The 21,537-nt window shown below is 43.2% G+C and overlaps 1 protein-coding gene and 1 pseudogene across 1 annotated transcript; both read right to left on the bottom strand.

Annotated features, from left to right (window-relative positions):
- Positions 1-9,271: 9,271 nt before the first annotated feature.
- tbx22 (T-box transcription factor 22) lies at positions 9,272-15,130 on the bottom strand. The gene is made up of 8 exons (XM_061080215.1): positions 15,016-15,130; positions 14,337-14,559; positions 12,960-13,061; positions 12,712-12,886; positions 10,976-11,140; positions 10,221-10,285; positions 9,906-9,991; positions 9,272-9,819 (listed from the first exon to the last, which is right to left on the bottom strand). Exons 1-8 carry the CDS (start codon positions 15,128-15,130, stop codon positions 9,272-9,274), a joined length of 1,479 nt encoding a protein of 492 aa, XP_060936198.1.
- Positions 15,131-18,392: 3,262 nt separating this feature from the next.
- Positions 18,393-21,537, bottom strand: LOC133012260 (cysteinyl leukotriene receptor 1-like; annotated as a pseudogene).

The following is a 21,537-nucleotide window of genomic DNA, read 5'->3' as shown; positions in this document are numbered from 1 at the left end:
TTTAGTTGTTGCTTGTTTTGTTATTTCATTGCTGTGAAGTTTGCGCCTCCACATGCCAACATGTCCCTCATTTTTCCATCTCACCCCTCCTCTTTCTCTTCTCCAACAGGGAACAGATGAGAGGTCAAAGGTGTCACCTGTAGAGGAAGCGGCCTTCTGCCACTCGCATGCCAGAGCCTCATTACACACACAGACACACACACGCGCAGTTTCACCATATATCCCACTGGGGCGGTGAGGCTCAGCTGGGAGCCATTACAGGTGCCGTCCAAGCACACACAAATATCTTTACAGGAACACACCCACAACCCTGTAGCTGATGGGAGTCCTCCCGAGTGGCACCCCACCACCTCTGACCCTTTTTGTGTCCATTCCAATCATCATCAGCACAGACTTAACTACATTCACAATCATCATCACTGGCCCTAAACTGACACAGTTCCTCTATTTTGCCTATTACCAGATACTTTGATGAGCGGGACGTCTGCAGTTTGTTTGAGCACACGCGCTTCGTTGGGAATTTCCCCGAAATACTCTGACCCCCACTGATCCTCCAGTTGTCAGTCAGTCCTGCCAGCAGTTAGATCACCTGAAATTAAAATTCCACGTCCCTCTGTTGAGTTAAGGTAAGTTTAGTTTTTAATCTTTATATAGCCCCAGCGGTTCCTGTCTTCTCTTTAAACATGATTAAAGCAGGGAGAGTCTGTCATGTCCTATTTTCTCTCTGCCGGGTGCATCCTAACACATGGTGCGGGGATGCTTCTTCCAGATGTGGTGGAGAATATTCCAGTACGTGAACCGCTCAGGGGGAAACCTGTGTTTGTGTGTGTCAGGTGTTGATACCTAGTGGCTCTCCCCTCCTGTGCCGTCGACACAACCTTGTCCTGATCGCGGGTCCTAGAGGAGTGTAAGTTGCTGAAAGGCAGGGATCCGGTGAGCTGGTGGTCCTCTCCCCGTGGTTGACCTGTCTGCTTCTGCAGAGTGGGGGGGAGAGCTGCTCAGAGCCACACACATGCTTGTTGGCTCAGTGGAAATGCTCTAATTGCAACGAAGGGGGCTGGTTGGATTTGTACATGAGTCACACACAGGATATGAAACAGGATGTCCAGCCAGGGATCAGCAGGAGAGAATACATGCAGCTAAATCCCAATATTTTATCTTGAGAATTAAATATCAGGAAACACTAATTTACGAGTGCCTAACCTCTCGGTAGGTTCATAATGATTTCTCAGAAGTTTCCCAGAAAGATTTATATAATATGGTTCTCATAAGAGAAAAAGCAGCGACGGGCACACGCATAGCTTTGAGTCATTCAGTCACTGCACAGCCTGACCTTTAAACAATATTGTCTGGAAACATGAGCACATAAAAATTAATAAATATGTTCGATAAACTTTCCACAGTGTACAAAAGTGAATTTATATTTTCTTACATTTAGTGTTGAAATGATAAATTGACACAATTTGTATGCAGTATTTGATTATTATTTTCAGTAAATGTTTAGCACAAAACTAGTATTGGGCACACTTTGAGCTCTATGGTGATATTAGATATAATGATTAATGGATTAATCAAAATAAGAATCTGCAGATGAATCCAATTTGAAAACAGATGTTAGTTGATACCACAGACTGTTTATAAAGGGTTGATCCCCTACCCGGTTTTGAAATAGCTATTTTGCAAATACTATCACATTTCATTTGAATACTAGCAAATTACGTTATGATTTTGTTGTTATAAATTGTATACATATTGTTTGTGGTATACCTCTTTAAGTTGTGTTGTAATTGAGATTGTATAGATTCGTCTTCAGCAGTGTTTTTTGTTGGAAGGCTACGTCCCTGTAAGGTGGCACATGCTCCTCTTTGCTCTCCTGAACTTCTTTTTCCCTCTCACTCTCCCGTTTGAGAGATTCAATTACTATGCGTGAAGGGTCAGGTCAAACACAGGAAGCCGAGCTGATTGGTTCTACTCAGATATCGATGGGCATGTGTGACCAATCGGTGCTGCCCAGGGCTTTCCTCAGTTTCCATCTGCTGCTGCTGCTGATGTGTGTGTGTATGTGTGTGTGCGTGTCTAATCGTTCCAGCCAAAGGTTTCCACTCACCTCTTGACCATTGCTTCCTGTCAGATGTGTTAACGCTGCTTTTAATCAGTTTTACTGCCTCATGGGCACACACACACACACACACACACACACACACACACACACACACACACACACACACACACACACACACACCACACACACACATGCCAATACAGCTGGCCCTATCCATCCCTGCCCTGCAGAGCACGCTTCGCTAAGATTCAGCCAATCCTCTGCTCACACCCTCACAACCTCTGTCATACCCACACACAAATACACACCTGATCCTACCACCCCTCTCCTCACCCTGTTAACCCCCTTCACTTGACCCACACCTCACCCCGTCACCCACCCTGATATCTCTTACAGCGAAACAACCCATGAACAAGGACATGAAGCCTTGTCTTTTACTCTTTATTGAGGCTGTCTGCCAGGCTACGTGTCTACACTGTATCACACTATACAGCCCTTTATCTTTATTGCATTATAGTTATTCACCTTACACAGGGAACTGTTGCCTCAGGCGATCGGATCACTCATTTAATGTGTGCTGCTAAAACTGTTTTGACACTTTTCTTCTTTTCCCTCTGTGTCTGAAGTGCGCCTTTTTAGCTTTAAGGAAGCAGCTCCACGAAAGAGAGTTGTTTTGACAACTATGGATTAGCGTGAAATTTGCTACAGATATTCATGTGCAAGTTTTCCTCAGGCTTTCATGTTCCCCAGGGCCACATTTACCCAATCCTCAAGTTTTTGACTAAAGTTGTATTTTGCGTTTAGTGTTAATTGGCAAATATTGATATGCAAACAGGCTCCACTAAAGATACTGAACATGTTAACATGGCATCGTTGTGTTTTCATGCTCAAGCCATAGATAGTTATTTAGCAAATTTTTGTTTGGATAATGGAACCTGCACGTTTTTGTATATTGTATTTGTTACTTAATAAGTATTTAATATAAAATGGATCTTGTTATCTCCTTAAACAAGCTTATGATTTCACCTGACTTTTGTTCGTTGGTTAACTTGTTAGCAGGATTACGCAAAACCTATTTTACAGATTTCCCCCAAACTATGGAGAAGGATGCAGGGGGTGCTGATGAAGGCTAAAGGGTGGATTCAATTCTCATATTTCATATTTTTATATGAAAAATTACTAATTTAGGTTATCAGATCTATTCCCCCTTTCTGGGTTAGGGTTAGATGTACATCTTCTGTATTTAAATAGAGCTTTTCTAGTCTTGATGATCACTCAAAGAGCTTCACAGTACAGTTTTGCCATTCACCCATTCACAAATACATTCATGTAGTTTATATATGTGAAACACTTTCTCCAACACACATCAATCATACACTGACAGCACAGCCACAGGGGAAATTTGGGGTTTAGTATCTTGCTCAAAGACGCTGAGGCAAACAGAATGGGTGAGACTGGTATCAACCTGCCAACCTCCTGGTTAGTGGAGGACCAACTCCATGTCCTGAGCCCCTGAGCCTGCCATAAGAACCGGACAATAATGTGTGTAGGTTTGTTAGGCCTTGAAAAAGGTATGTGTTATTCCGAGTGCAAAGTTTAAAGTTGTACACAGTAAAATAAAATGTATTTCAAATAACAACCAGTTACATCATATATAAACAAATATGTTTGTGTTTAACTACATGTTTATCTTCTGTAGTATAGGTTTAGCAGTAAATAAGCTGCAGCTATGTAGTTGGCAAGATGACTGTTTCCTCATAATGAGGGAAACAGGAAAAGAGGAGATCTATTAATAAGATTTATGGAATTACATTATTATTATACCATGGATGTAACAGATCTGGTTTGCGTGTGTGGGTGTGTGTGTGTATGTGTAAGAGAGAGAGAGAGAGAAAGAAAGAGAGCGAGAGAGAGTGTGTGTGATGCATATGGTAAAACACTCTGCAGGTCTGCTGTTAGTCACACTGCCGCGTCTCAAATTGAATTAGCGTTGACAGCGCACAGCGCCAGCCGCGTGTATGTGTGTGTGCACTGGGGGCACTCGCTGTTGGCAAGCTGTCTGTGCATGTGTGCAGGTGTGCGTTTGTGTGTGTTTGTGTGTGTGAAACAGAGGAGGAGAGAGGGCCTTCTCCCCTGAAATCAATTAAGCGAGTACAGTTCTGTAGTAGTGGGGGTGAGAGGGGCACATCCTGTAGAGGGCAGCCCAAGACAGACAGCACCATCTGGGGCAGCAGGCAGGTTGACCCGGGGCTGAGACATGAAAGAAGCAGGGCACGGATAAGAAGAGGAGAGAGTACAAGTCAGCTTTAAATCACTCCTGTCTCCCTAGCCCATTCCCTCACCCCATCCCCTCATTTGCCATCCGATACATCAGCCATGGAGCATCATTCTCCCTCAATCACTCTCCCTCTCTCCCCCCATCTCTCTTTATCTGTCCCAGGAGTGATAACCTGTCATACACAGGAAACAAAAAGAGGTAAGAACGATCTATCCCTTTGTCAGAGACAGGCGTATAGGGCCAAGGAGGAAAAGAATATCTCACATCTCTTGTTCCAAAAGGGTTGATTTATAGGTTTGTATTAAATAAAATCAGTGCCAGAGAGGGCCTCGCTGTAATGTAATTATTCTCTCTCCGTCTCTCTCTCTCTTTCTTACATGCACACAGACACACACACACATGCACCTGTAGAGCCCCCCCTTCAGTACATCAGATAGGGGAAGGAAATAGCTCTCTATCCCTCATTTTCTTGGGGGGAGGGATGACCCCGTGTGATGGACACCCAGGGTCAGAGTTTGTGTTGTGTTGGTCATAAGCTGAGTGTTGACAGCCCTCTCCCCACCACGCTGCAGTCGAACACACAGCTCCATTGATCACCAAACACTACAAGATAGATTGAGTAATTGAATTACATCAACCATGGACATGGTTAAACACTATCATCTGTGCAATGTTGACTTTTTTTGAAGTGATCCCGTTGTTTATTCAGTATCAACAGAGGCACATACATCACTACAATATTTTATAAGTATACTATTATGCCATTTGTAAAAGAAAGATTCAGATTTATTACCTCATAGCGGAAATGCGAATATTTAACAATACTAAATTGCAAATAAGATAATGTAATTACTACTACCAATACTTTAATTATACTATTTAATTTTCCTAATAACAGTGGTGGAGGAAGTATTTAGACCATTGATTAAAAATGGTGATAATAAGAAAGTTATACAACAATTGAAGAAATACTACACCAGAGATAAAAGTCCTGAACTCCCAATACAAGGTACTTGTCATATATTAAAATGTTAGGTAATTTTTAATTTTGAGGTAAAATTGTGTTTCTTCTTTTTAAAGAAAAAAAACCTTTAAAAACTCACTAGATTCGCTCAAAATACTGAACTGTGTTGTATGGTGTGTTTTTCTCCGGCCCCACAGAAAAGCTCATGTTCACATGACAGCAATGAAAAGTAAAAGTACGGATCATTCTAAAAGCCATTTTCTAAAATTATATAACATTATTTCAGTGATGGATTGACTTGTAAGCAATATTTCCATTGAATAGTTTGTAAGTGGATTTAATAAACATACTTAAGATTTGTTTGTTTAATTTAATATTTCATCATTATATGTTTTAAATCAGTCTCCTTAATTTGATTGTGAAATCTTAACCTAAAAATATATCTGTAGCTGGAGGGGAAATAATGGGGAAAAGTTCTATATCTACAATCTTTGATAAATGTAGAATAGAAGAAGCGTAGTGCTGAAAAACCTGGAGTGTTGCAGCACTTTCCATTTTACAGAAACATGCCTGTATTTAATGAACATACAACATTGCTGAGTGCGAGAGCTGTCTAGGTCATTAACACTTTCTCTGATGAATGACATGAGTGTGTGGCCCAGATGAAGCTCTTAGAGGAAACCCCAATACACACACACACACCAGGTGCCAGGCCATATGGTAAAGATATTTGTCGTACACTCATCTAACCCCTGCTCCTGTAAGACAGGGGTCTGTCAGGGAGCGCATGCCTGTGTAATGCCCCGTTGACCCCTGTCCACACACACGAGGACATGCAGCAAGGAGTATGAATACACACAAACACAGAAACATGCAAATACAGGAAGGCTCCTCCAAGGTCCTGTCAACACGCCTGTGATCTAATGCTCCTGATCACAACATGGCCATTGAGAGGAAAAGGCGAGGACCTTCACTTTTCATGAGGCAGTGTCCGGCTAGATAGGGCAGTAGTGGAGCGCTTAATAACTGTTAAACTGCCCTTGCTTTTCACATTACTCACTCAGTGTAATTCAATTTCAGCCACAGCTGGTTTCACTTTTAACTTTACAGCTGAGCTCAGACACGTCCCACAATCTGACCTGATAAATAACCAGCTTTTATTGAGTTTGCGGAGAAAACAGCGTCCAGTATAAACCCTCACAAGAGACGGAGCCGTACCCCGAGCAAGGCTGGAGGGCATGAGGCCGAACAGGAAAGGGTGTTTGTGTGTGTGCGCGTACAGGTTAGTAGTTGTGTATACATCCCAGTGCTACTGAGCAAGTGTTTGGCTGCTATTATTAAGAGATAACTGACTGTGTGTGTGTGTGGGTGCAGGTGCGGCGTGTATGTTAATCTAATGAAGGCTAGAGTATATTTACACGTTCCAACTCTCCGCTGAGCTTCTCTCCTGTTTCAGGATGCCATTTCACATGATTGGAAACAAATGACTTCGGGGTCCAATTTCTCTCCCTTTACTACCCGTCAATCACTCAGGAACGGCCCAGAAACTTTCCCTCCTTGTGTTATTACACAGTTGAATCCACACAGTTTCCATGTTGTTTCAGCCACCCTCTTCAAGAGGATTAGGTTGACCCCGCACCAAGCAACTCAACAAAACGAAGACACTAACAGGCTAATGATCGACAGGCTGATTACATGTTTACCCAGTGGTCGTTAAAAATGTGGGGGTCTAGAAAGTTCTAAAGCAAGAGTGAAGACACAGTCTGCTAGGACGAGAAAGACGAAAGGGAAAGGTGGAAATATACAAAAAAATACCTTATTTCTCGAGGTTTAAATAAGAAGAGTGATAACCACGTTCACAATGACAGCATCTCTAAAGCTCACTAAAAAACACCATGTCTTCAAAAACAAAAACCACAGTGAAACAATGACGGATGCTTCAGGTTCTCGTCATATTTCCAGCTGTCAGACAGTTGCATCTGTTTCCGTACGATAGGAGAATGTTATAATTTTTATGATAAATTTTCTGCAAGAATGTCAATTTGTGTTTTTCCACAAAATGCCAAAATGTTTCTTTCATTAAAAATAGGGTTTTAGATTGGAATTGTTACCAATCAGAGAATATTTGGCCTTCCTCAGGGTAAGTCAGCAAACAAATACCCCACAAAAAGAAAATCTTCATTTTGTTATTTACTACTGCAAAAAAGTATTTATACATATTCAAAGTGTGTGTGTGTGAGTGTGTGTGTGTGTGTGTGTGCGTGTGTGTGTGTGTGTGTGTGTGTGTCTGCATTACTACACTGAGAGTGGCAGGTGCAAAGTTCAGCTCTCCGGGTATTAAAGCAATTTGTCTAACTGGAAGATCAGGAATTAGCCGGGAGTTTCAAATGATTGTCCAACATTGGCAAACATGGAAATGACAGACAGTATCAAATAACCAGCACAGATTATGTCTGTCCGCAGACAAAGGCCGGGCTGTTGGACGGCGCACCTGACCGCTTGCTGAAACCCCGGACCATCCCCTGCCTGAGTTCCTCAATTAACTCCTTCCTGCTATTTCCACGTCCAGAGCGTATTAGTTCACTGCGACGCTCGGCCATGACAAGTAAATTGCTGTTTGGTTATGACCGTTTGTCGGGAAACAGGCCATTTCCCCCCGCTTTGCCTAAACCGCTGTTCCTAGCTCTGCTGAGGGAGAGAGTAAAGAGAGATGGAGGGAGGGATGGTGCTGGGGTTTGAGTCTGAGCTGAAGGCAGGAATTATCACATCAGCGGCTGAACGGGCGTGCCCCCTTTGCTAGGGACAAAAAAACACAGCATTATGTGGGCCCACAGTACTGAGGGGTTTTCATCCGGCACCGACTCCCTGTTCCTCATGCCACACTAGAATCTTCTGACAGCCGTTCACATGACTGCGAAAGTCAGCTCTTCACTCAGCAGTATTGATTTACTGTTGATCCTGGAACGAAGCTACAACAATGAGGACACGACTGCTTTTAGTCCATCTCAGACTGCAAGGAGCCTTGTCCCAGTCCTGTTAGAGACTGTGGCTAATAAAAGCCTCCACAGAATAACCATTTCACCTCCATGCGTCCCTGATTAGTCCTATTATTGGTAATAAAGTACAGGAATGGAAACTGGCTGCCTGAATCCTGGCAGCTGTTGTTCTTCCCCTAAAATCACAAAAAGACCTGATGAGCTCATGTTATTAGTCAGGGGTGGCCAAGTCTGACACTGGGATTCATCCGAGTTCGGAGCTCGAAAGAACTCAAAACACGCTTTTGTTCAGTTCCAGTGAATACCACTGGATTATTGCAACATAATGTCTTTCCCATCATAGGGGAGTATTCATCTTATCTTATTACAGAGCACTATCTGTCACTCAATAGCACTTCCGTGTATTTGTTTACTTTGCCATATACTATATATTCAGATCAGTAAAACAGAAAAACAAGTTTCCTCTTTCACCTTGTGTACACATATGGTATGTGAGAAAAGAACGTTTTAATTGCCGGTGTATGATCTGAACAAAAAATATGAAAAATATTTATTTTAATGGGCACTTATGGTCAGTTTAACAGTCATTCTCATTATATTACATACCTCAGGTAAGGTCCTATTACTGATGCTCTTTACGGCATATGAAGAGGTTAAGGCAGCAGAGGTTCTTCTGCTCCGTTAAGACACTCTGTTTTCTGTTGCAAATAAAAATCGACATCCTGCCTACATTTAGTCCACTTTTGGTGTTTTGGAGAAGAGCTGCTCACAATCTGCTTCAGGATCACTTTTCTGCTGTTGAATCCAACACTCTGTACAAATTAGTTTTTAAATGCAAAAACTCCCCCAGAGTTCTCTGTTGGTTGGTCCTTAGAGTCTTGCACAAAGAGACGGAGCCCTCTCCATTTTGTTGCAATAAGCTTTGGCTTCTCATTCTCGATGGGCCAGAGTCTGCAAGTGCGGTCCAGCTGTCAGAGGCAGTGGTTGGTGGTCGGGTGCCATGGAGACTGGCGCAGCAGACAGTCTGTGGTGTCCCCGGCGAGCTTGGCGTGCCGGGATATAGCTGCGAGTTGGGGGCTCAGGGGGAAGCTGTAGCGGTAAAGGCAGTAGGGGCCCGCAGTGTCAGAGAGATGCGGCAGGAGAGAAGGTCCCTGAGGGCTGAGGGGGCTGTGGAGGGGGATGAGGCAGGGGGAGCTCCCAGCAGATCCGTGAAGACTGTGGTCCCTGCAGTGGGGAAGTTTCTTTCCCTGCAGGGCCGAAAAGAGCGGGAGGTCTGCGAGCGGAGACGACAGGGGCAAGCCCCTCAGTCGGTCTGCTCCCAGGGAGGAGAAGGCTCGGCTGTGCAGTGGGGAGGTGCCGCCGGGCAAGGTGATGGAGGTCTTGCCATAGAGGGGGAGAGCAAGGGCGTGGAGAGCGGAGTCCTGGCAGGAGAGCGAAGAGATGGAGAACGGGTGAAGGGTCGGAGATGAGGGGTGAGGGAATAGGCTCTTCACACCGCTGGTCAGCGACCCTGAGCTTCCTGTAGAAGAATGAATCAGAAACATGAATCACAGATACAAACAAAAACAAAAAAACTGAGAATGTATAAGAGTAGCAGCACAGCACCTTGGAGCTGTATGGTAAAGGGTTTGAAGTCCAAGCTGAGAGGGCTTCTCCAGGGATATGACTCCAATAAGCCATCCAACACCCCTCTGTAAACACACACAAATACAGCATATACTGTAAAAACACTTGAAAATGTTATTCCAGGTTTTTAAATATTGGTTCTGAGAGGTGTGAAATCCTGCACGACGCACTTCAACTTCATTTGAAGGGTTTATGTGGCATCAGGTTTCAGTGGCTGAACCCTAAATCCCTCTTGGGACCTTTAGTGGAATTCTTTCTGCGCTAAAGTAAGTGTTAGGCTGAGGTTTTCTGTACCTGTTCCTTCCTGGATCTCTGAAGCCCTTGGCGAATGGGTTCCTGTCGATCTTCAGTTTTGTGATCTAGCCCGTGAGAGAAGGACAGACATGGAGTTATAAGAGTGGAGGTGTCAAACAGTGACATGTTAAGCTAACAATGAGCTAAGCTTTACTGCAGTGTAGAGGGTAGCAGAGCTCTCCCTCGGGGACTGCATCTCCCAGCAGCACCCAGCAGGGCCGTCAGCCACGTCAAACAGGGCTCTCGGAGAAGGGCGTTCGAGGGTTGTACAGTTTTATATGGTGCTTTAACAGGGTTTGGAATTCAGCGGTCGGCCCAGTCGCAGCTTGTTACTGAGTTTCTGTAATAATAAGTTCGCTGATCGTAAACTGGGCCCTGATGAAAAGAGCTGGCAGTCCCCGCGGATGGCTCTGTTACAGGAGGAATGGCGGCCAACACTGGGGTCAGCTCCCCTGCACGGGAACACACACGCCCTCACTGAACAACTGACCCCGCTGAAAATCAGGACCCTGCAATTTATGATCTGGCTGAGCCCACAGGGGAGTGGGCCTCCTCATCTTCACGATGTGGAAATTAAAACGTTTTTATGAGAGGTCAAAGGTCCCTGAGCTGTTGACTGGATCATCATGGTGACTACTAAGTCGATGATTGAGACCTAACATCTGCTTTTTGAATATATTCTTGCGAAATAAAGAATTAAGATTGTAAATTAGCTAAATCAAACACTCAGTATCAACTATTTTTATTTGCGTTACCTGTTGGTTCTGATAGGCCGTCACCGTGGTGAACTCAGTCTCCGGGAATGAGAAGCTGTGCACTCCTTCAGCAGGCAGCGACTGGATCTGAGACAAGTCCATCCGAGGGTCGTGCTGGATGATGTGCACCCGTGGCTTGTACTTATGCATCGACTGAAGAATAATCTGAATCGGGAGAGGAAAATGATATTGAATATGTTGTCTGTTGGGCCACTATTGTATCAACATCTGAAAGAAGAGATGCAGGGACTCCAGCTAACAGTTGTTTATATCATCAGTGAGTCTCAAGATTGTATTTTTCAATCAGTCATTTGATCTATAAAATGTGATTTCCTACAGGAAAACTCTGTGATGTCGTCAAATGGCTAAGCACGTACTAAGCACTTCACTGCATTAAACAAATAAAACTAAATCATTAGTTGAGATGCTGAACAAATTTGAATAATTGGCATTTTGCTTTAAAAATGTGATAATCATGTCTAACAATATTAATGTTTTGATCAACCAACAAAATGTTTGTTTGTCAATTTTGGAAAAAGGGTAAGTTTCAAATCATTTGAAAAGATATAAGGACAAACAATTTGGGGAAACGCCTGTTATTTCGTTTCTGTTGGTATTAAATCTGAAAATGATTAGGCCTAATGCAACATAGCATATTACAAATAGGACTACACAGTGTGATCTGTGAAAACTAAATAATATGCTGCTTAATAACATAACCTCAGCTATTTAGGGCAACTACAGCAAGAACTGAAATGTGCTATTAAACAATTAAATCAACAAAGGCCACCAAATGCCATTCACATAACATATTAATGAGAAACAACAATTTAATAGAAAATGACATGATTTGAGGTACACATTACTATACAGCATAAACTAAACAATCAGGTTTGCCTGCGGCGACCGATGAAAGCAAAAGAACATAATTAAAAATAAATAATATGTCAATGCGTATTTAAATAAATAAATACAAATAATGTAGTTCTGTAGTGTGTTATCATTATTCTTATTTGTTAAAATTAATAAATTTGTATAATTCATGTATTTATGTTAATTATAAACTGTAGCAATATGTGTCAGTTTCAAAAAGGTTTCAAAACTCTTATCTATAATTGTTTAAATCCAAAATGAGCCGACGAAGTCAGTTTCAATGATCTGAACTGACCACAACAACATGATGGATTATCAGGCTGTTTAGTGAAGCAGGTTTCAGCTCCACAGAACACACACTGTCTCTACATTCCTTCATCGTACACCAGAATAACGAATCCTCCACACACAGTATACGGTCTATATTCAGTGGTGGTTTTATAAACAGGAGGATCAAGTCAAAAGCCTCCCTCAGCCCCTCAGTCACCACATCTTTCACATCTGCCCATGAGTGAACTTTTACAGGAGGTTGTTGAGCAGAGAGGGATTTCAACTTCCTTTATCCCTGAAAGACATGGCAGACCTTCCTTCCTTAAGAATCATCCGATACAGTTTCACATCCGACAACAATCTGAGCAGGACTGTGTCAGACTCTGGTGCTCTACTATACCATTACGTGATTAATTATCTTCTTATGTGAACCCAATGCCACTCAGATCATCCGAAGTATACTTAACTTGTTGAATCAAAATTTCAAACAGTGTTTTTTAAACCATGTCTCACCTGTGGGCCTACTACAGCCCTTGTGTATTTTCTGCTGGACAGAAAGGAGTAAGCATCATGTGCTCAGATGTGTTACCTACATGTCCCTTATCGTCCATCTCATTGTTGGTGAGTTTGACCCGGTCGAAGCTGATGACCTGACGCATCCACGTCTCTCCTGCGCACGGAGAGTCCGGGTGCACGTAGAGCCGGGGAGAGATGCAGGAGTGGTCCGTGTTTCCAGCCACCATCCACTGCGAGCTGTGGTACACATACCTGCAGGGGAATATGCATTCATGTAAATGTACAGTTATATGCATACAGATATATGATAATTAAATATACACACCTGTAGCGTTTGGAGTCCACGGGCATGACGTCCATCGCGATGTAATACTGCTGGCACGGGTCCAGATTGCGCACTTTTACGCGCATTGAGGGAAACATCCTCCTAAAGGAATGAGAGGGAGAAGAGCTGGAGCTTAATTTAAATTTTGACGTGTTTCAATTAATTGTATTCTTTTCGTTTTAAAATTAGTAGAAGTGGGCTAAACACACCTTTCACATCACAAACCGAGTCAAAAACGGATGAAGTTAAAACCCGAGTGCAGAAACTTTGCTGCGCGCAGTGACCAAGTTCAAGAGAAAGTTCAGGGACATCGAGGCCATTAGGGCATCTTCGCTGCCGAGATTTATAGCGTGTGTTCGCGGTAATTGAATAAACGGAACCTAGATTTCAGCGAGTGGATATGTCCCAATAACTCTTTGCTCGAGAAAAAAACCACAGACGGGGACTCACATGGCTACCTATCAGACCACAAATGAATTCCTTCGAAACGGAAAGATAAAGCTAATGTAATCGAACTAGAATATCTCCCATGCATGTCACAAGTTTTCATTATGTCATTAATAGTCCGGGATGGGATGATATAGCTTCAATTTCTAATGGTCCCCGGTCACTGGAAAATAGAGTTTAATTAAATTTGACAAAATGTAATAACTTTACTTTTAACAAAGGACAGAAATTTGTCTCGGAACCCATCATGTGCTCTGTTCTTTCTGTAAGCCAGAGCGCACTTTTTTTTAAATGCCACACCCTCAAGACAAATAGGACACTAAACACATCTCAGGTCTCCACAGCCTGCATGTGTGTTTAATGTTCATGTGCTCAGTAAACCAAAAAGTTCAGCCGCTAGCTCACTGCGCTGTCTGCGCCTTCAGAGCCGCTTCACACAAGCACCTGTGTCCACATGTAGTAAATATCATATCACATCTCATGCCCACTCTGTCTACTGTTTCATATACGACACACACTAGAACACGTGTAATCATAACGCATGGCAAATAAATGACTTAAAGGTCACAGTGGTTTAAGCAGCGAGGCCCTCGAGTCTGGGGCCTGCTGTTTTATATTGACAAATAGTAGGTGAAGACATCATATGTAAAAAAATATTATTATTAAAAAATAGTATATATAATCTAATTAAAAAAATATAAGACAATGTCAGTGAAGTTTAAGACATTTTAGATAATTACTATAAGCCTGTATGAGTGGGCCAAGTAATTTTTTGGATACAAGGTTATTTCTACTCCCGCTCCCTGGATATGGGGTAAAGCTCTGAAGAAGAACAAGAAGAAGAAAAGGAAAGAAAACATAAAAGCTTAAGAGGTTTTCTTTAATCTGTGGACATCAGTTGAGTGTGAACCCAGTTTCTCTTGACCAGACCTTCCAGCTTTGGTGATGATCATCTCGGTGCCGATCTCGTAGAATCTCTTCCACAGCTCGGAGCCCTGCAGCTCGACCCGGACCTCTCTGTCCGCCGGGCAGCTGCTCTCCTTCGGCTTGTTCTCCGCTCTCTCCGGGTCAGCCTCCTCGGGCCCGGACCCGGCAGCCTGACTCTGCGGCTCACATGAGGTCTCCTCTGGCCCTCGCTTGAGCGTTGAACCTGCTTTCTTCGTCTGACTGACTGGACACCCATGCAGGCCTGAAGTGAAAGGATGTGGTTGAGTGAGATGAAGAGAAAATGAGAAGAAGTAATTCATGCATTTTGTTCTATAAAATCACTGATGATTTAATGCAGTTTATTTAACGTTTCTATCCTCATAAGTTGTAGATATTACCCAAATACTGTTTCTAAAAAGGGAAAAAATAAACGTTTCAGCAACTACATTTGTGAGCATTTACAAATCGTTCTATGATTTAATTATATAATTTTGTCTTTTACTTGGTAAATACAGAAGATTGGCTAATTCGAAAATTAATTGATTGCAAAATATAGGTCTGTGGTCATGCGTTTTATTGTTTCATCTTGTGCGTAAAATGGATGTAAACGCAGCAGGATGATCTCTAAAAATCCGGCACGAGTTTCCTTCTGTCTCACCGGTGAAGATGCTGGTGTCGTCGCCGGTGTCTGCAGCCGAACTTGACTCGTGTCCCTCCGACACTTTCCTCCTCTTGCAGGGCTTCCCCACCAGAGCCTCCACCGAGAACGCGTGAGCCCGGGAGCTCAGACCCTGCATCTTGGCGGAAGATCCCGTCGTTCTGCGAACCCTGTTATCCGTCTGAACTTTGATTTCGTCCCTCACTGAAAGCTCGGTGCCCCTGCAGCTCATTCAGAGCAGGACGGGACAGAGCAGGCAGCAGAAGCACCTAAGGGAGCCACTCTTCTCCGTGACGCTGCGTAATTGATCCGGTGCGTTCCCATGCGTTCTCCAAGACGCGCACCTTCATCCAAAATCCTTGATTACTGGCACGCCTCTTCCCTTCACCACAATATTTCCCTCTCTTCCCCTTTATCCGTTCCTGTGTCTCCCCTTTCCTCTCTGTTTGGTAGAAGGCTTGTTCCTCTGGTTCCCCTCTGCGCGTCACGGAGAGGGAGGGAAAAGCGCAGCATGCATTCCTCCACATGGGCCTGCGCTGCAAAAAAAGGAAAACTCCATCCTCCAAATTATCCATCTTTACCCCGACCTTAAAATCCGATCGTCTTGAAACAAATAAGAAAACTCACTACATGAGCTAGAATATACTCAGGCTGAAGTCATCAAGTTATTTTTCTTTAATCATGTCAGTGCCTAGACGCACCGCAAATGACTTATCAGTATCAACAGGTGACAGCGGATTAAACACAAGTGAATAGCGTTAATTTGAAAGAAAATAAAAAGTTAAATGATCGAATATATTATTCATTGAGATTTAATAAATATTCACTAAAAATATAATTGCGCTCGATCCCATGCAGTGGATTTTACGCGTGTAGGAGCATCTTTACGCACCGTGTGATGAGGTGACCTGCACAAAGGTTATCTTTATTTTAGGTTCGTTCCTCTTTGCAATATTATGCAACTCCAACCAATTCCTTGCCAAACGTGTGAAAGAAAATGAATGAATTCATATGAAATCAACGAACTGGCCGAATTTATGTATTTATAGCATGTTTTCTCTTAGGCCACTCTTTTGCAGAAACAATCTGCCTGATTGTTTCCCATGATGCTTCCCTCCATTTAGACAGCGCATAGATAAATACAATGAACATTTCAGAGCACCAGAGGGGGAATCGAGGCACAAATATTTAAGTCTGTTAATTCAGACCATCTGGAGAAAAGTAACATATCTCCACCAAACTCGCTGCGTTGCTGTTGAAGCTAACATTTCCTATATTAATTTGCAGGCTTTTCCTTAAAGCACACGCTTGTCTCTCGCTCCTCCGGCATAGAAGTGGGATCTTTTCTTTTTTCTTTCTCTCTTTCTTTTTTGCGGTGCCCACTGAGGGTGTGCGCCAGTCTGGATTTCATAAGTGCTGAGATCAGATGGAGTTTGGCGCACTTGAAGGGGGGAGCTGGGCAGTAATGACAGCTCGGGATTATTACATTACTGCTCGACATGAAATGGATCCGCTTTACACAAATACAAGTCATCGAAAGGCTCTATTTAAAATGTTTTTTAATCACATGATATAATTGCTGTGAGGAGAAAACAAATGAGGGCTGTGTTTACGGCACGGTTGGTTAGGTGGGTGATGGAAATCTCTGACAACAGCCTGGAAATTGAGAACTATGACCAACCGGAATCACATGTTCTCATGTCATCATAACCTGTTTCAGGTCCACGGCCTGGATTTGTGTTTATCCTTCTTTACTTGTCGTTTTCTTTCAATACTGTAGTAAAGTGCATCCTTTTAAAAGCGCGTCCTGGCGCAGTGGGAGGGAAACGCACCCGAAATAACGGCGCACTGTGCGTCTTCGTGCGCGCCACTCCATGGTGCTGTCTCCTGCTGAAATATAAGACAGAAGAAAGTGATAGAAATAGCCTGCGTATAGTTTCCTCTCCACACACGCTGGAGAGACTATTTTTCCACGTCGCCTTCAGCAGTGAGCTCATAAATCTTCGTCACGGGATTATGGGATGTCAGCCGAGTGATGATGGGCGCGCTCTGGCCTCGCCTTTGCACTGCTAAACACAACAGGAAGCTCAAAATGGTTGTTTTATCATTTTCAATCCGGTATCCCAAAAGAAATATGCGTTTGTTACATCCAAGAATGTTTGGCACACATGTTTCCTCTTATTACGCACAATACGCACGCTTGGCGGAAGCGAGACTCAAATCCAATTTAGCACGGGCCTCAGGTTTCCATTAAGCCGGAAGTTTAATGCCCAGCTGCAATTAGGGTTTCCGATCATTGGGCTCCTCCAGGCTCGTGCTTGCATGCTGCTGATTTGCCTATCCACGAGCTAATTAATAAGCAATTACAAATAATTGGTTTGTAATTGAAAGTTAGTGGTACAGGCCTTTAAATGCACATCACCATTAACATTAAACTGATCTAAGTCCAACACATTCAGAATCAGGATAAATGTAACTTCCTTCGGTTTAAAGGAAAATTCTGCTGTTTTTAAAACATGTTTTGTATGACTTAACTTGGTATTTACCTCTATTTGAATAAACATAATTACTGTTTACTGTTTATTCTCTGCATAATTTGTTTTTCACTGTATGACTTGATGACACTGTGGTGTGTGTGCGTGTGTGTGTGTAGCTGCTGCAAGCTGGTGCCCAAAGAGTAATCATGACCAGCCGTATAGATTCTTGGTTACTGTATGTGTGTGTGTGTGTGTGTGTGTGTGTGTGTGTGTGTGTTTATAAACAGGCCTGTCTGCCTGTAACTCAGTGCTGAGTGGATATGACGGGCCCACTGATGGTTTGTTTTATGTTGGATTCTGATGCTGGGCAGTTTGTGTGCGTGTCTCTGTGTGTGTGTGTTTGTGTGATGGTTATTCTGGGCATACAGGGCTGCCGGAGCGGATGCCCACTCACTGCCAAATGTCAAACTTCCACCACCCGTCCACTGTGACATATGTGAAGTGTTTGAATCAAGAACGCTGCACACACTTAGTGTGTTGTGGCACTAATGGGATGTGATTTCTCTATACTGCACTTGAATGAAGGCTCATCTGGAATGCACAGTTTACACTGAGACAGTGGTGTGGTAACTGTGTCTAAATTTGGATCCTGAAAACCTCATCTGTTGAAGGGATTTCAAGTAGCGTACGAGCTTTGTGTTATTTATTGATTTTGTTATTGACTGCTTCTACTGCAAACAGACAGTGGTGAAACATCCTGAGTGGATGTAGAAGAAAGTTATGTAAGAAGATTTGGGAGCAGAAAGAGAACAAAGAGAAGCGGTCGAAGCTTTTTACAACAACCAATTACAGAGTGACAAATTCCTTTGACCCTGATATGTCATCAGCTCCACAGTGTGTATGTGCGTGTGTGTGTGTATCCTGTCACATCTGCTCCTCATAACCTCCCGTCTCGTCCCTGTCCCGAGGCTGTGTGAGGTACACCACGCCTCTCAGACTTTCCAAACCACTGCAGGAATCCTCTGTGCAGGAACAATGTCCGTCCATGGCTTCTGCTTCTTTAACGCTTCTGGGATTCAGGGAGCAGCTTTGGGGAGAGTCAGTGAGACAATGATGATGATGATGATGACGATGACATCCCTCTCCACCTGTGGCTGTTAATCGACTGTGTCTGCCAACACTGTCACATCTTGACCTTTGATTTGCTGTTGAAATGCATCCAGATCCTCTCCTCCAATCAACTATCACTGAGAGAAATGTGAGCTTATAGGCTCATTTAGCTGCTGCCGTGATGTCTGGATACGAAAGAAGGAAATCTTTCCTGCCAAATGAAAAAAAGAGTTCAAGCTGAGCACTGTCTGCTACAACCAGTATCAAATCAGTGGCAAAGTATTTCACAGCAACTGTCATGGCTTCTGCAAATATGGCTAATCAACACGTATCTCTATTGATTAACTGAAATAAAAATCAAACCATGTAAGATTAAAACCTTAAAAAAAAATGCAAGGAGAGGTAGAGAAAATACAATGCAGGCAAAAGCAGTGTAGATTTTGGACTTTTCATGGACGTAGTTAACAGCGTCAAGAATAAAGAGTATCACCAGCTTTGTTCTCTCCTCTTTAAAGATCAACACTCTCGGATCCTGAGGTAGAATGTTTCGGTTTGGAGCATTATAAGTGAAAGGGAGCCTCAGCAAATGTTTTTCTCCTTCACTCCAGAGCAACTAAAAGGTGTGTGCCAATAGCCCTGAAGGGCCTCTCTGGTTCATCCATAACAAATAATACATATGCTGTGATCTTGACTATATTTCCAGGAAACATGATAATTTGGAGTAGAGTTAAGAGGGAATGAATATCTTATTTTGTCTGCCACACACTCGGTAACTTACTGCTGCAGTCGGCAGTACTTGCAATAGTCTCTCCAGGAAGTAGCTAATCTCAAAAAGTCATCAAATTGGGTTTTTTAAATAAAAAAAAAGGTATTCTGAAAAGTCAGTAAATGATTTGAAAATCATGCAACACTGTCTTTGTGAGAAAACCCCCAGATGACACAAAAAGAGCTGTTTTCCCCATAATTGTTTAATTTGAAAGCGCAACGGCGAAGCACTCCCCTCACCGCCCAATGATGAAACCTTAACTGACATCTGGCATTTTGTCGACCAATAAATTCAACTCTATCACGTTGTCAGTGGGTCATTCAATCGCAGGTTTTCAATGAAGTGTAAAAGACTAATAATAGACTATTTTCACAGGAAGTGTATAATCCAGATTTTTTTTGTACTCAACAAAGGACATAAACAACCCTGTATCCTTAAAGCTATGAGACTCTTCTGCTAAAAACAAACTCAGATTGTCATGGAAGTTTTCGGGAAGATGGTGAAAGGAGAACTCAGGCAGCAGCTGATATCTTATGCAAAACATTTTAATGTAGACTTGATGCATTAAGGAGACCAGAAGGTGAAACAATATACAAACGCTAACAGAGTAACATGAGCAATTGTCACCCCCAAGTCTGAGGATGTCTAACACAGCATCAAAGTATATCCTATTCTACTTGTGTCACCCATTTTAAAAGCGCATCCATGAAAGGCTAGAATTGCTGTCACTCTCTATGTTACATGTAGGTGTTCACATCCTATTGGATAGTTAGGCAACATACATAAAAAAAATTAAAGTCGGTGAGAGTTGAAGTTGGTGTCTCTCTGTCTGGATCAGCGTAGACACTACAATGTACTGTTGGTTAGCCCTTTATCTATAACCTGACCTTGGTTACTGCTTAGAGAGAGAAGGGAGTATCTGTGGAATTAGACAGTATTCTCCTGTTCAGATATAATGTGATATAAAATATACATAATATATAGTGGTATATACATTATTGTGTGAGGATGGTCAAAAATTATCTGTTTAATCTCTTTCTATCTTATGTTATCTTATGTTATCTTGTTCTTCTTGACTCTTTCCCCGACGACTAATGAGGCAACAGGTCATCCTGAACTCTTTCCTGTAACATATCCCGACATTGATGCCTGACGACTTCCTGTCTGTTGGGAATTAACTGACCTTCGGGTGGTTTCTCTCAGATTCTGGCGCTGTGACCGAGTAGCACCAGAGAAAAAGCGGCTGCGACAACCCTCTCCAGAGAAATAATACAGCAGTGGGTCGAAGCATGTGTTGGCAGCAGCCAGGCAGAGTGTCACCACGACAGACTTCTGCATTTTAATCTTCTCCTTGCAGTTGGGGTGAACCCGGGACAGGTAGACAGTGCGCAGCACGTGGTAAGGCATGTAGCTGATCGTGAATGTCAACAAGACGATGACAATCATTCGAATGGCTTTTGTGCCAGTGGCCCGCTGCTGTTGCTGAGCAGAAAGCGTGCGAGACAGTCGGGAGCGAGACACTAAGGTGTGGATAATGCCAGCATAGCAGAGCAGGATCACCAGTGATGGCAGGACAAAGCCTATCACCAGAGACAAATAGTTCAGGACTTTGAGTTTATTACCGATTACACCCGGCCGAGTATCGAAGCACTTGGTTGTATTTGTGGTAGTGTCTATATATTGACCTGACATGAGGAAGGGAGACGATAAAAGACAGATAAACACCCAGATGCCAGCACACACCAGGCGAGCACGGTTCACTGTCATCAGCTGCAGGTTCTTCACAGGATAGACAATGGCCAGGAAACGCGTGATCGACATGGCGACCATGAAGTAGATGCTGCAGTAGAGGTTTACATAGAGAGCATAGGAGCTGAAGGTACAGAGGAAAGTCCCCATGCTCCAGATGCCCCCTCTGACATAGTAGACAATTCGTAGTGGCAGCGTCATCACACACAGTAGATCAGCCACAACCAGGTTAATCATGTAGACGTGGAAGGGGGAATTCTGGCGGTTCGTCTTGATCAGCACCACCAGGGCTAAGCCGTTCCCAGTGAGGCTCAGCAAAGTGATGATGCTGTAGGATATGGAGTAAACCTGGTTGCGGAAGTCATCTATGGACGAGCAGTTGCTCTCCGTGCTGTTGAACAGATTTTGCTGCTCCATTTGTGGCTACACCTCCTCCTGCTGTGA

The sequence above is a fragment of the Limanda limanda genome, chromosome 10 (genome assembly GCF_963576545.1).
Source record: "Limanda limanda chromosome 10, fLimLim1.1, whole genome shotgun sequence".
In the NCBI taxonomy this organism is placed as follows: Eukaryota; Metazoa; Chordata; class Actinopteri; order Pleuronectiformes; family Pleuronectidae; genus Limanda; species Limanda limanda.
The sequence above is the reverse complement of the archived record's forward strand: the minus strand, read 5'-3'. Positions and strand labels throughout refer to the sequence as shown.

Excerpts from the sequence above, each read along its gene's own strand:
- tbx22 (XM_061080215.1), bottom strand. The coding sequence starts at position 15,130 with ATGCAGGGTCTGAGCTCCCGGGCTCACGCGTTCTCGGTGGAGGCTCTG. Across the intron at positions 14,560-15,015 it reads AAGTTCGGCTGCAGACACCG|CAGGTTCAACGCTCAAGCGA; the intron begins GCGACGACACCA and ends AGACGAAGAAAG. Across the intron at positions 12,887-12,959 it reads GTGGACTCCAAACGCTACAG|GTATGTGTACCACAGCTCGC; the intron begins GTGTGTATATTT and ends ATTCCCCTGCAG.